Source organism: Oncorhynchus tshawytscha, linkage group LG04, assembly GCF_018296145.1.
Source record: "Oncorhynchus tshawytscha isolate Ot180627B linkage group LG04, Otsh_v2.0, whole genome shotgun sequence".
Lineage (NCBI taxonomy): Eukaryota > Metazoa > Chordata > Actinopteri > Salmoniformes > Salmonidae > Oncorhynchus > Oncorhynchus tshawytscha.
The window spans coordinates 62,130,326-62,145,754 of record NC_056432.1 but is presented as its reverse complement, the minus strand read 5'-3'; the positions used below and the strand labels follow the sequence as shown (position 1 = coordinate 62,145,754).

Below are 15,429 nucleotides of genomic sequence, written 5' to 3'. Positions count from 1 at the left end.
TGTATCACTAGCCACTTTAAACTATGCCACTTTATGTTTATATACCTTACACTACTCATCTCATATGTATATACTGTACTCTATACCATCTACTGCATCTTGCCTATGCCGTTCTGTACCATCCCTCATTCATGTATCTTTATGTACATATTCTTTATCCCTTTACACTTGTGTGTATAAGGTAGTAGTTGTGGAGTTGTTAGGTTAGATTACTTGTTGGTTATTACTGCATTGTTGAAACTAGAAGCACAAGCATTTCGCTACACTCGCATTAACATCTGCTAACCATGTGTATGTGACAAATACGATTTGATTTGATTTTAATTTACTACAGGTGGGCTCCAATGAAGTTGAAGAAATATCTAAAGGACGATCAATGGAAAGAGGATGCACCTGAGCTCAATTTCAAGTCTCATAGAAAAGGGTTTTGTCTGATTTTTGTGTGTAGATTGATGAGGATTACTTTTTTAAAATCCATTTTAGAATAACAAAATGTGGATAAAATGAAGGGGTCTGAGTACTTTCCAAATGCACTGTAAGTGATTGAGCTATAAATTGATATCCGGAACCACGACAGTGTGGGGGTCGTACATACTGTAGTAGAAAGGGCAGCAGAGCTGACCGACTAATTGGGTTAGTTTTATGCAGGGAATTAAGAGAGAAAATATCTTTTCTGCTGACTAATCCTCAGAGATACAAAAATATCCCACATTTATTTACACATTGTGATGTCTCTCTGAACAACCGTCAATCATGACGTAAGAGCACCCTAGGTGTTGGATTACATCATCTTTGCTCTTTAAACTCAATCTATGTGTAACCAGTGTGAAACGGCTAACTAGTTAGCGATGCACCCCAGTAGCATTTCAATCGGTGACGTCACTCACTCTGAGACCTTGAAGTAGTTGTTTCCCTTTCTCTGCAAACGTCATGGCTTTTTTGGAGCGATAGCTAACAATGCTTTGTGCGAGGCAGTTGTTGATGTGTTCAGTGGGTCCCTTGTTTGAGCCCAGGTTGGAGCAAGGAGAGGGACGGCAGCAACATTGCTACATATGGATATTTATAACCATCAAAAGACATGCCATCAGCACTACATAAGAAACAACGACTGAAGATTGAGTTCTACAAGTCTTTCCATATCAGGCATTTTACTCCACTAGTCAACTGTGGTATTTTGTTTGTAATAATGTTAGGTGCATGTAATATTCTAGTGCATGGAACGTATACTATCTATAAATATGACAGAACATATGGTATCTTCATCACATCACTATCATTCAGAGACACATGTCAACTGTGAGAGCTTTCTCAGTTAAAAAGTATACATATGCAGTTTTAGCAATACAAGACAGGCATTCCATTTATCAATGTTGATTAAAAGAAATGAAAGTCCCATGACATAATGTGTACACTATACGTCCCTTAAAAGGAATGCCTACACAGTTACAGTCATCAATTGTTGGCTGATTGATGTACACACATGGCTTTTCAGACTCCTGTCTTCATGAGTATGGCGCATGATGATCACTTTATCACTTTTTCAATCACGCTAATGTCTGGCAAAGATCCCAATCATGCAAGTAGCACAGACCACAAGAGCAAAACACAAACAAAGCAAGCAGAGATCAAGGCTGAGGACAAATACTGACACAGAACGTCACAATAAACCACGATTAGAAGTGTTTTGGCCATGACTCAAGAAGTGTTTTGGCCATGACTGTGTTTTGACCATGACTTAAGAAGTGTTTTGGCCATGACTGTGTTTTGACCATGACTTAAGAATCATTGACAGTAGAACAAATTCAGACAATGGTCATTAAAGCTGGAATCCTTAGTTGCTACACCCATCTTTGGACTTTGGAATTAATGATACAGTATACCCATTGATTCTTGAAAAATATAACTTGTAAATGCCTCATGAGCTTATTTAAACAGTCCTACTCCATCAGAACCCAAAATACAAGCTTGTTTAACTCCAATGTTTGTCAACAATGTAAATGCAAACAAACACTGTATAGCCTCAAAACATGGTTAAAACTATAATTTTGTTATCATGGATGTTCAGTCCTGACTATGAATTTGAGAGTGATTATCTTTCTCCAAGCTCATCCCCCAGCTTTTTACCAAAACACAGGTGGGGCAGCCGCTTTGCTGTAGTTTCAATTACAGATTCCAACTTTAAAGATGTGTGGGACTGACCGATTTTTCGCTATGATAAAAACAGCACCAACATATAACACAAATCCATGCAACTGGTATCATACAGAAGTAGTGGCAGTCCATCCTGTGGCCTGTATCTCACTGTTAGGGCAGTGTGGAACAGTAAGTATCAGGTACTACAGGTCTAAATGCAATGCCATCACAATATGTTTACAGGTACCATCACCGATAGTCCATTTGCTGTCCGTTCTTTGTGCGTGTCCCATTAGTCTGGCAAGCCCTCTATCACCTGTCCTCTCTCCAGCAACGTCCTGACCCACCTGACACCTCCATAAGGTCAGCTATAAAGTCCTAAACGACTTCTGGTGTGATGGGGTGCCAGTACGCTGTCTCCACCTGTCCCTGACTGCACATGTCCCTCCAGTGTCCCTGTCCTGCCTCTGGGGCCTCGCAGCCAATCAACACACAGCCCAGCATGCTGCTCTTTGTGTAGAGCCGCCCCTGTTGGAGAGAGAGGTTGGTTGCTCTCTGATCATATACAGTAAAATGAGGTCTGAGACATTTCTTTTGTATAAAAATAACATTCAGATAGTTGTAAGACGCAAATGCACAGAAGATACATTTGATGGAAGACTTAACATAATTGAGGATGTAATAAAAACTGTGGACAAACAAGTTATTACATTATCTGTTATTACATTATCCATGGTTGCACTCTCCTAATTCTTCACCACTGAGTCATTCCTACCTGCATGATGATGAACTCCAGAGCAAGAGGCAGCTGAGTGATGTCACCAACGGGCAGGTCAAAGAGAAAGGGAGCGTTCCACACAGCGTTGTGTCCCCCCGCCCCTTTGGTCTCCTTCGTACTGATCACCTTCCCATCATGACGGAGGTTGATGACTACGTAGTGATCTGTAGGGACAAGAGAGCAACAATCAACTTGAGAGAGAGAGAGGAAATGACATGAGGCCCATCAGTATCTGTAATCTCATAAGGAGCTCAATCAGGGTGGCAGGGGCCTGGGAATATGACTGTGACTAAGGCTGAGACTGGATATGGGATTGAGGGCTTGACTGGGGTGGTTCTAAATAATGGCTCAGTGGCTAAAAGCATAGTGTTGGCAACACCAGAGTTGTGTATTGATTCCTGCATGTGTATCACTGTCAGTGTCGACAGTTCTGTATGTTGCTTGGGATGAAAGATAATGGACCTATCATACCTGCTGCTCCTGGCATCCGGGAGAGTTTGGCCAGGTTCTCAGCCTTGCGGACCATCACCTTGATGCGGTGGGCCAGTGTCTGGTACTGCAGCAGAATGAAGAGCTGACCCAGGGCCCGTGGAGCAGCACCGAGCGAACTCTTCCTACGACCCAACGTCTCCTGGGAACTCATACTCTGGGAGGGGAGAGGCTGAGTTAATAAGAAGAAGAGACGAGCACAGTGTGTTGTTGTTTTATTAAGCACATGTTCTTCTTTGTGTCCTGAGGTAACTAAAGTAGAAAACACAGGGTAAAAAGAACGACATGTTATTGCCACTAAATTATCATCCATAATGAATCTCATTAGTTGATTATTTAGAGCCGACAGCACCCTGGGCCCAGACCTAGTGAGCATGCAGCTGTGAGCCTGTCTGTGTTTGTGAGACCAGTGGAATCTAATGGGAGGTCACCCAACAAGGGAGATTCACTTCACTTGCTCTGTCTCTCAGTCAGTAGTCATCATGTTATGCCCAAGAGAACCCACTCTGTGAATAATAGTGTTATAATTCTATAACGGATTACAGTAATATGGTGACTTAGATTTGATCTCATTGCACCACCACAGTACCATTAGAGATCACAACAACATCATCACACCACCAATCAGCTACCATCTCTCTACTTCTATTCATTTTCTCATTGGGTGATAACTCATTGAGCTTCATACACGTGAAGTTTCCCACAATCACATGTGCAGTATGCATGACATCTCTCTGTGCCTTGTAGCTGAGATCAGAGGCTCCTGCATGCTGCCATCCAGCCTCACGGAGAGATCCACTGATAAGACATGGTGTCGACATAATGTCCATTCATACATCACCATGCTCGCTCAGCCCAGCGCCTGAGGCCTAGCTCTCTCCCTCTCACCCACAACCTTGCCAGCTCAGGCTGTCAGTAATGCCTTCTGGCACAGCCACCACAGCACCACAGAGGACACGGCCCACTGCTCACTGCACTCCACATGTTTGCTCTCCACTCACAAACGACAATGTCACCATGTCCAACAACAGGGGAAAAACTGCTAACGGCCGCTGGCCCAGTCCTTATTCTGATTAGATTAGCCTGACACATTCCCTCATAGATAAAACATGATATGGGCTATTCATAGCCCCAGCGTGTGTAGTTTTGCTGTGCGTAAAGTTAACTGAAAAAAGAGGTCTAAGATGGTGGGGCTATAGTGCCCATAGAAATAGAATAACTATATATATATATATATATATGTTGTTCTATTTCTATGATTAGTGCCGTAGGCTTGTAAAATGACAGGCATAATGTGTTACCCTTTTCAGCCTACTCCTGGTGGGGGTGAGCTCCCTGGTGTAGGTGACAGTTGTGTCGGGCTCCCAGTCCATCTCCCCACAAGGCATCTCCAGCTCTCCCAGTGCTGTCTCTCTCAGGCCTGAAAAGTCCCTGCTGAACACAGCCAGCCGGAGGGTGCAGGCGCGGAGCTCTTCCACAGAGCCCACCTGTAGCACAAGGCTCTGGCACTGTATCTCTGGGCTGAGGCTGGGCCGCCGAGATGCCCCCTGCTGGGGTGAGGGGCAGAGCGGGGGCAGGCTGGCTCGTACGAACACCCCACTGCGCCGCCGTGCCGCCCCGGACAGGCCCATGATGTTGGTGGTCAGAGTGCCCTGTGCCGGGGAAAAGAGTAGGGAGAAGTGTAGGAGAGGAGCAGGCTTGGTGGGGATGGATAGGGAGCTGGAGCTGGAGCCATACTGTGGCTGGGACAGCTCCCTCTGAGGGCCAGGAGGGTGCATGGCACTGCGAGGGCTGGTCAGGCGGCTCTGTTCGCTGTACAGGAAGTTGTCACCGTTCACAGAGTAGCGGCGTTCCAGTGCCCGACGGGTCTTGGAGACTAGGCCCAGTTTGGGGATGGAGGGCAGGGAGGCGCGGCCATGGCCTGAAGGCTTGTAGTGGGAGGAGGAGGACACAACCGGGGTGCTAAGGCGACGCATGGGGAAGCAGGACCTGGGGGAGGACCTCAGCTCAGAGGAGGACGACCGGGGGCGAGGTTCAAAGGGCAAGGTTGTGAGGTCATTCTCAGAGGGGCAGGAGCTGCTATTGTGGGAGGGGAGGTCCAGGACATCCCCGTCTAGCTCCTCATACTGCTGCTTGATGGGTAAGGTGCCAGAGGAGGGGGTCAGGGTCACGGTGACCCGTTCACATGTGGCTGAGGAAGGGGACAGTGCAGCCTCTTTGTCCTCTGGTGGATGATACTTCCCTCTCCGCCAACACAGTAGACAGCCCAGCACCAGGCAGAAGCAGAACACTCCCAGACCCACTGCCAGCAGAATCTGCAGGTGGACTGGACACAGGAGGGGTTACGTTTCAATTACATTAGTGACTAAAAAATGCAGAGAGTGAGAAAGAGAGTGGGAGCGCAAGAGGCCCCCATCAATTTGCTCCTATTCATTATGAATCATTGAACATAATTATATTTAACTTATTTATTTGCCAATACAGCCCTTAACTTATTATGTTTCTACACCCATCATCCATTATGAGATTAAACAGGAAATGGCTTTGGGTCCTAATTCTAACAAAGTGTTCTCTTTTGGAAATGGGAATTGTGGACTTTGATTTAAACCAGAGCAGCAGACTGATCTGAATGCGGTGGAGTCACATTTCCTGCTTTCAACGAGGCTTAGTACATGTGTAGGAGGCGATATTAGCTCTCATCTCATCTCACTTGACTACCGATTTATAAGCAATATAATTGGGACACCAAGGGATGGTACCCTATTACCTCTTTAGTGCACTACTTTTGACCAGGGCCCTACTCAAAATCAATGCACTATAAAGAGAATAGGGTGCCATTTCAGACACCGAAAAGTAACTTGTCCTGTAACTAAACACTTTCTGACAGACAGTCTCCGACTATGACTCATCCATCAGGCCCAATCTGTTTGATTGAGAATGAGAAGCTCTGAAAAAATGGTCCTTTTCAAGGAGAATGTGAACCAGAGATCACCCTGATCATGACTCACCAGGGCATCTGGCCATTCAGAGACATTCAGAAACATTATCAAGGCCAGACGGTGGATAGAAAAGGTGAAGGCTCTCTACTGTGGACAGTGAGCGATGATCCTTATCAGGAAAAAGATTATTGCTTGGTGTAATTTATTGCTTGGGTCCATTTTAGTCATTGCAGAAACTCAGTCAGTGATAAGATAGCTACTAGCCAAATATAACAATTGTTATGCAGTCTCTGTTACCACAAATGAAATAGAGTATGCTTCAAGCTGGTGTTATTAGACATTACAGGGTCAGGGATGATGTTGTTTAGCCAGTAGACATACATCTCTAAAGTGAAGACTCTTATAAAGAACTGATACAGCTAATTCCTATGCTAATATGACTACAAGGAAATATGTTGGTCTCTATGAATTCTAAAACAGAGACCAACAGATTTCCTGTCTCTTTGCATTACATGGGCTGCTAAACCACTACATATCAAAAAGAGACAGAAAATGCCCAAATAAAATCAATACTATTTAATACATTATTTTATATAGCAACATGTATGTATATGTATATAAACTACACTAGATCATTTCCACTAGTCATTTGTAGCTTACACAATCGAACTGATTTGAAATGGTTTTGTTAAACCATGATTTAAAATGGTCTTGTTCATTCTTAAATGAAATCCATTAAAAGGTTTACCACATCGTTACTGTCCTGTCCATCGTTACTGTCCTGTAACATCTCTCTGGTAAGAAGACGGGCGGGGCGTATGCCTTATGGCCAACGTGACATGGTGTGATGAAGGAAACATACAGGAACTCAAATCCTTCTGTTCACCTGATTTAGAATTCCTCACAATCAAATGTAGACCGCATTATCTACCAAGAGAATTCTCTTCGATTATAATCACAGCCGTATATATCCCCCCAAGCAGACACATCGATGGCTCTGAACGAACTTTATTTAACTCTCTGCAAACTGGAAACGATTTATCCGGAGGCTGCATTCATTGTAGCTGGGGATTTTAACAAGGCTAATCTGAAAACAAGACTCCTAAATTTTATCAGCATATTGATTGCGCAACCAGGGGTGGAAAGACCCTGGATCATTGTTACTCTAACTTCCGCGACGCATATAAGGCCCTGCCCCGCCCCCCTTTCGGAAAAGCTGACCACGACTCAATTTTGTTGATCCCTGCCTACAGACAGAAACTAAAACAAGAAGCTCCCACGCTGAGGTCTGTCCAACGCTGGTCCGACCAAGCTGACTCCACACTCCAAGACTGCTTCCATCACGTGGACTGGGAGATGTTTCGTATTGCGTCAGACAACAACATTGACGAATACGCTGATACGGTGTGCGAGTTCATTAGAACGTGCGTTGAAGATGTCGTTCCCATAGCAACGATTAAAACATTCCCTAACCAGAAACCGTGGATTGATGGCAGCATTCGTGTGAAACTGAAGGCACGAACCACTGCTTTTAATCAGGGCAAGGTGTCTGGTAACATGACTGAATACAAACAGTGCAGCTATTCCCTCCGCAAGGCTATCAAACAAGCTAAGCGCCAGTACAGAGACAAAGTAGAATCTCAATTCAACGGCTCAGACACAAGAGGTATGTGGCAGGGTCTACAGTCAATCACGGACTACAGGAAGAAACCCAGCCCAGTCACGGACCAGGATGTCTTGCTCCCAGGCAGACTAAATAACTTTTTGCCCGCTTTGAGGACAATACAGTGCCACTGACACGGCCTGCAACGGAATCATGCGGTCTCTCCTTCACTGCAGCCGAAGTGAGTAAGACATTTAAACGTGTTAACCCTCGCAAGGCTGCAGGCCCAGATGGCATCCCCAGCCGCGCCCTCAGAGCATGCGCAGACCAGCTGGCCGGTGTGTTTACGGACATATTCAACCAATCCCTATACCAGTCTGCTGTTCCCACATGCTTCAAGAGGGCCACCATTGTTCCTGTTCCCAAGAAAGCTAAGGTAACTGAGCTAAACGACTACCGCCCGTAGCACTCACATCCGTCATCATGAAGTGCTTTGAGAGACTAGTCAAGGACCATATCACCTCCACCCTACCTGACACCCTTGACCCACTCCAATTTGCTTACCGCCCAAATAGGTCCACAGACGATGCAATCTCAACCACACTGCACACTGCCCTAACCCATCTGGACAAGAGGAATACCTATGTGAGAATGCTGTTCATCGACTACAGCTCGGCATTCAACACCATAGTACCCTCCAAGCTCGTCATCAAGCTCGAGACCCTGGGTCTCGACCCCGCCCTGTGCAACTGGGTACTGGACTTCCTGACGGGCCGCCCCCAGGTGGTGAGGGTAGGCAACAACATCTCCTCCCCGCTGATCCTCAACACTGGGGCCCCACAAGGGTGCGTTCTGAGCCCCCTCCTGTACTCCCTGTTCACCCACGACTGCGTGGCCATGCACGCCTCCAACTCAATCATCAAGTTTGCGGACGACACAACAGTGGTAGGCTTGATTACCAACAACGACGAGACGGCCTACAGGGAGGAGGTGAGGGCCCTCGGAGTGTGGTGTCAGGAAAATAACCTCACACTCAACGTCAACAAAACTAAGGAGATGATTGTGGACTTCAGGAAACAGCAGAGGGAACACCCCCATCCACATCGATGGAACAGTAGTGGAGAGGGTAGCAAGTTTTAAGTTCCTCGGCATACACATCACAGACAAACTGAATTGGTCCACTCACACAGACAGCATCGTGAGGAAGGCGCAGCAGCGCCTCTTCAACCTCAGGAGGCTGAAGAAATTCGGCTTGTCACCAAAAGCACTCACAAACTTCTACAGATGCACAATCGAGAGCATCCTGGCGGGCTGTATCACCGCCTGGTATGGCAACTGCACCGCCCTCAACCGTAAGGCTCTCCAGAGGGTAGTGAGGTCTGCACAACGCATCACCGGGGGCAAACTACCTGCCCTCCAGGACACCTACACCACCCGATGCTACAGGAAGGCCATAAAGATCATCAAGGACATCAACCACCCGAGCCACTGCCTGTTCACCCCGCTGTCATCCAGAAGGCGAGGTCAGTACAGGTGCATCAAAGCTGGGACCGAGAGACTGAAAACAGCTTCTATCTCAAGGCCATCAGACTGTTAAACAGCCACCACTAACATTGAGTGGCTACTGCCAACACACTGTCAATGACACTGTGTCACACCCTGGTCAAAGTATTTTGTGTTTATTTTTATGTATTTGGTCAGGCCAGGGTGTGGCATGGGGTTTTTGAAATTGTGGTGTGTTTGTCTTGGGGTTTTGGTGGTGGTATTGGGATTGTAGCTTAATGGGTTGTCTAGCAAGGTCTATGGCTGTCTGGAGTGGTTCTCAATCAGAGGCAGGTGCTTATCGTTGTCTCTGATTGGGAACCATATTTAGGCAGCCATATTCTTTGAGTTTGTCATGGGTGATTGTCCTTAGTGTCCTATGTGTACTCGTTGTTAGTTTGCACCAGATAGGCTGTTTCGGTTTCGTTTATTGTTTTTTTGTAAGTTCGTGTTTTCTTTGGTATATTAAACATGGATCGCAATCGACACGCTGCAGTTTGGTCCGACTCTCTTTCATCACCACTAGAAAACCGTTACAGAATCACCCACCACCAACGGACCAAGCGGCGTGTCAACAGGCAGGAGCAGCCGAAAAAGGAGATGCTCACCAAGGATTTCTGGTCATGGGAGGAGATCTTCGACGGGAGAGGACCCTGGGCTAAACCAGGGAGTGTAGCCGCCCAAAGGAGCAACAGGAGAAGAGGCAACAGAGGCAGCAGCAGCAGGAGCAGCAGCAGCTACAGTGGGAGAGGTTGCACCACCTGGAGTTATGGACATGGGAGGAGGAATTGGACGGTAAAGGACCCTGGAATGAGCCTGGAGATTATTGTCGCCCCAAAGCCGAGCTGGAGGCAGCAAAAGCAGAGAGGCGGCATTATGAGGAGCTAGCACGGCAGAGCGGATGGAAGCCCGAGAGTCAGCCCCAAAATTTCTTGGGGGGCTTACAGGGAGTATGGCTATGCCAGGTAGGAGACCTGCGCAAACTCCCTGTGCTTACCGGGGGCTGGAGAGACCGGGCAGGCACCGTGTTATGCTGTGGAGCGCACGGTGTCTCCAGTGCGGGTGCACAGCCCGGTTCGGTATATTCCAGCTCCGCGTATCGGCCGGGCTAGATTGAGCGTCGAGCCAAATGCCATGAAGCCGGCTCTACGCATCTGGTCCCCAGTGCGTCTCCTTGGGCCGGCTTACATGGTACCAGCCTTGCGCTCGGTGTCTCCGGTTCGCCTGCATAGCCCAGTGCAGGCTATTCCACCTCGCCGCACTGGCAGGGCAACCGGGAGCATTCAACCAGGTAAGGTTGGGCAGGCTCGGTGCTCAAGAGCCCCAGTGCGCCTGCACGGTCCGGTCTATCCAGTACCACCTCCACACCCCAGCCCTCCGGTAGCAGCTCCCCGCACCAGGCTTCCTGTGCGTGTCCTCGATCCAGTACCACCAGTTCCAGCACCACGCACCAGGCCTTCAGTGTGCCTCGCCTGTTCAGCGCAGCCAGCGCTTTTCTCCTCTCCTGCGCTGCTGGAGTCTCCCGCCTGTTTAGCGCAGCCAGAGCCTTCCTCCTCTACAGCGCTGCCGGAGCCTCCCGCCTGTTTAGCGCAGCCAGAGCCTTTCTCCTCTCCTGCGCTGCCGGAGTCTCCCGCCTGTTTAGCGCAGCCAGAGCCTTCCTCCGACACAGCGCTGCAGGAGTCTCCCGCCTGTTCAGCGCAGCCAGAGCTGCCAGTCTGCATGAAGCAGCCAGAGCTGTCAGTCTGCATGGAGCAGTCAGAGCTGTCAGTCTGCATGGAGCAGCCAGAGCTGTCAGTCTGCATGAAGCAGCCAGTCTACATGGAGCAGCCAGAGCTGTCAGTCTACATGAAGCAGCCCGAGCTGCCAGTCTGCATGAAGCAGCCAGTCTACATGGAGCAGCCAGAGCTGTCAGTCCGCATGGAGCAGCCAGAGCTGTCAGTCCGCATGGAGCAGCCAGAGCTGTCAGTCTGCATGGAGCAGCCAGAGCTGTCAGTCCGCATGGAGCAGCCAGAGCTGTCAGTCTACATGAAGCAGCCCGAGCTGCCAGTCTGCATGAAGCAGCCAGTCTACATAGAGCAGCCAGAGCTGCCAGTCTGCATGAAGCAGCCAGAGCTGTCAGTCTGCATGGAGCAGTCAGAGCTGTCAGTCTGCATGGAGGAGCCAGAGCTGTCAGTCTACAGGAAGCAGCCCGAGCTGCCAGTCTGCATGAAGCAGTCAGTCTACATGGAGCAGCCAGAGCTGTCAGTCCGCATGGAGCAGCCAGAGCTGTCAGTCTACATGAAGCAGCCCGAGCTGCCAGTCTGCATGAAGCAGCCAGTCTACATGGAGCAGCCAGAGCTGTCAGTCTGCATGAAGCAGCCAGAGCTGTCAGTCTGCATGGAGCAGCCAGTCTGCATGGAGCAGCCAGTCTGCACGGAGCTGTCAGTCTGCACGGAGCTGTCAGTCTGCACGGAGCTGTCAGTCTGTAAGGAGCTGCCAGTCTGCAAGGAGCTGCCAGTCAGCACGGAGCCGCCAGAGCGGTCAGTCTGTAAGAAGCCGCCAGAGCTGTCAGCCTATATGGAGCAGCTAGTGCCGCCAGTCTGCCCAGCGCCGCCAGTGCCCCCAGTCTGCCCAGCATCGCCAGTCTGCCCAGCATCGCCATCAGTCTGCCCAGCATCGCCAGTCTGCCCAGCATCGCCAGTCTGCCCAGCATCGCCAGTCTGCCCAGCATCGCCAGTCTGCCCAGCACCGCCAGTCTGCCCAGCGTCGTCAGTCTGCCCAGCGTCGTCAGTCTGCCCAGCACCGCCAGTCTGCCCAGCACCGCCAGTCTGCCCAGCGTCGCCAGTCTGCCCGGCGCCGCCAGTCTGCCCGGGCGCCGCCAGTCTGCCCGGCGCCGCCGGTCTGCCCAGCATCGCCAGTCTGCCAGACTCTTCCAGATCTGCCAGTCAGCCAGACTCTTCCAGATCTGCCAGTCAGCCAGACTCTTCCAGATCTGCCAGTCAACCAGACTCTTCCAGATCTGCCAGTCAACCAGACTCTTCCAGATCTGCCAGTCAACCAGACTCTTCCAGATCTGCCAGTCAACCAGACTCTTCCAGATCTGCCAGTCAACCAGACTCTTCCAGATCTGCCAGTCAGCCAGGATCTGCCAGTCAGCCAGGATCTGCTGAAACCACCAGCCAGCCAGGAGCTGGTAGAGATATCTACCTGCCTGAGCTTCCTCTCACTCCTGAGCTTCCTCTCACTCCTGAGCTTCCTCTCACTCCTGAGCTTCCTCTCACTCCTGAGCTTCCTCTCACTCCTGAGCTTCCTCTCACTCCTGAGCTTCCTCTCACTCCTGAGCTTTCTCTCACTCCTGAGCTTTCTCTCACTCCTGAGCTTTCTCTCACTCCCGAGCTTCCCCTCAGTCCCGAGCTGCCTCGGTCCCGAGCTGTCCTTCAGTCCCGATCTGTTCCTCAGTCCAGTGGGGTTCTGGGTGAGGACTACTAGGCCATGGTCGGCGGCGAGGGTGGACTATCCAGGGACGAAGGGAGAGGGGACTAAGACATTAAAGGAGTGGGGTCCACGTCCCGCGCCGGAGCCGCCACCATGGACAGACGCCCACCCGGACCCTCCCTATTGTTTTGAGGTGCGTTCGGGAGTCCGCACCTTAGGGGGTTCTGTCACGCCCTGGTCAAAGTATTTTGTGTTTATTTTTATGTATTTGGTCAGGCCAGGGTGTGGCATGGGGTTTTTGAAATTGTGGTGTGTTTGTCTTGGGGTTTTGGTGGTGGTATTGGGATTGTAGCTTAATGGGTTGTCTAGCAAGGTCTATGGCTGTCTGGAGTGGTTCTCAATCAGAGGCAGGTGCTTATCGTTGTCTCTGATTGGGAACCATATTTAGGCAGCCATATTCTTTGAGTTTGTCGTGGGTGATTGTCCTTAGTGTCCTATGTGTACTCGTTGTTAGTTTGCACCAGATAGGCTGTTTCGGTTTCGTTTATTGTTTTTTTGTAAGTTCGTGTTTTCTTTGGTATATTAAACATGGATCGCAATCGACACGCTGCAGTTTGGTCCGACTCTCTTTCATCACCACTAGAAAACCGTTACACACTGACTCTACTCCAGCCACTTTAATCATGGGAATTGATGGGAAATGATGTAAATATATCACTAGCCACTTTAAACAATGCTACCTTATATAATGTTACTTACCCTACATTGTTCATCTCATATGCATACGTTGATACTGTACTCTATATCATCGACTGCATCCTTATGTAATACATGTATCACTAGCCACTTTAACTATGCCACTTGGTTTACATACTTATCTCATATGTATATACTGTACTCGATATCATCTACTGTATCTTGCCTATGCTGCTCTGTACCATCACTCATTCATATATCCTTATGTACATATTCTTTATCCCCTTACACTGTGTATAAGACAGTAGTTTTTTTTGGAATTGTTAGTTAGATTACTTGCTCGTTATTACTGCATTGTCGGAACTAGAAGCACAAGCATTTCGCTACACTCGCATTAACATCTGCTAACCATGTGTATGTGACAAATAAAATTTGATTTGATTTGATTTGATTTGTATTAGACGTTATCTTCATGCTGTAGGTATTTCCTGCTGTTTGTAACCTGTTGGTCCTCGATGTCTTCATCAAATAATATTTACATTGCCACGTAGAAATGTGTACCCATTAGTATGCAAACTATGCACCACATTAACAGAAGTTTAATTTAAAATAATAAATTAAGATCTGGTTTTCATAAAGTATTAAGCTTGTCATTTTTTTACCTTGAGATGAAGACAAGCAAATTCACAATAAGACATAGCTCATACCAACTTAACTTTCATTTCAAAGTGCAACAGAACTGACCAAAATTATGATAACGTTTCTTACCTCCTAGAGCATATTGCGTCATTTTTCAGATGTTATTTTTATATTCCACCGACATCAATGTGAACGAAGGTTTGTGCGTGAGATCCATTCTCGCTTTATCCTGCACGCGCACTGGGAATTTCCTTTGCACAGTGGGTCTCTGCATTGACGTGACAGACCGGCCGTTTAAGCCAATCAGAGGGATCGGTGGAAGGATATGCTGAACTAAAAAGTAAAACATTGCTGCTAATTAGCATCGTATTTCTTATTGACAATATGACCTAATAAAAAAGTAGCTTGATACAAATGAAGTCAGATAAAGTTATTAATTCAGCAACATCTAACATTTTAAGACCTCAATTCAATAATCATGAAATAGTGTAACCTAATAAGAGAATACAAACACATACAAACATACACACACTCTGTGTATGACTCACAGTGAAAGACCAAAGGCTGCACCAAGAAATCTGTCTTTCCTCAGATCTCACTTACCGTTGACTAAATGGTACAGGCATTTTGCCCACATGGTACCCATTACTTAGAAATGGGCACCTCCCATTATCTGCAACTACCTCTTCCTTCCTCTGTCCTGTGTCAACCCACTCCCCATTTCCCTCTCACATTCGACATGGACACACACACACACACACACACACACACACAACCACACCCACACCCACACACACACACACACACACACACACACACACACACACACACACACACACACACACACACACACACACACACACACACACACACACACACACACACACACACACACACACACACATGCAGTATGATCCCATTTCTAATGTTTCTCCCCTTATATAGGGAAAGACAGTGAGGAATATCTATTTAGAGTATGCAGGCTCTTCGCTTTGGGCAGAAAATGCATCCTACTCCTCTTTGTGAAGAAGCTTCCCTGCCTCTTTGAGATGTGGATGAGTAATCATTGTAACTCTCTGTTTGTGTGTGCATGCTTGCGTGTGCTGTCAGTCCCTCTCAGATCTCTTTGTTTCTCCAAATAAGACACAGCAAATCCAATTAGTTATCACGTACAGTTGAAGTCGGAAGAATACATA

General features: G+C 48.0%; 1 protein-coding gene across 1 annotated transcript; it reads right to left on the bottom strand.

Annotated features, from left to right (window-relative positions):
* Positions 1-1,039: 1,039 nt before the first annotated feature.
* Positions 1,040-14,560, bottom strand: LOC112249141 (synaptotagmin-4). Its single transcript, XM_024418810.2, has 5 exons — positions 14,363-14,560; positions 4,702-5,726; positions 3,383-3,557; positions 2,909-3,075; positions 1,040-2,661 (listed from the first exon to the last, which is right to left on the bottom strand). Exons 1-5 carry the CDS (start codon positions 14,382-14,384, stop codon positions 2,512-2,514), a joined length of 1,539 nt encoding a protein of 512 aa, XP_024274578.2. The 5' UTR covers positions 14,385-14,560; the 3' UTR covers positions 1,040-2,511.
* Positions 14,561-15,429: the final 869 nt, after the last annotated feature.

Excerpts from the sequence above, each read along its gene's own strand:
- LOC112249141 (XM_024418810.2), bottom strand. The coding sequence starts at position 14,384 with ATGACGCAATATGCTCTAGGAG. Across the intron at positions 5,727-14,362 it reads GACGCAATATGCTCTAGGAG|TCCACCTGCAGATTCTGCTG; the intron begins GTAAGAAACGTT and ends TCCTGTGTCCAG. Across the intron at positions 2,662-2,908 it reads TGGAGTTCATCATCATGCAG|GGGCGGCTCTACACAAAGAG; the intron begins GTAGGAATGACT and ends TCTCTCCAACAG.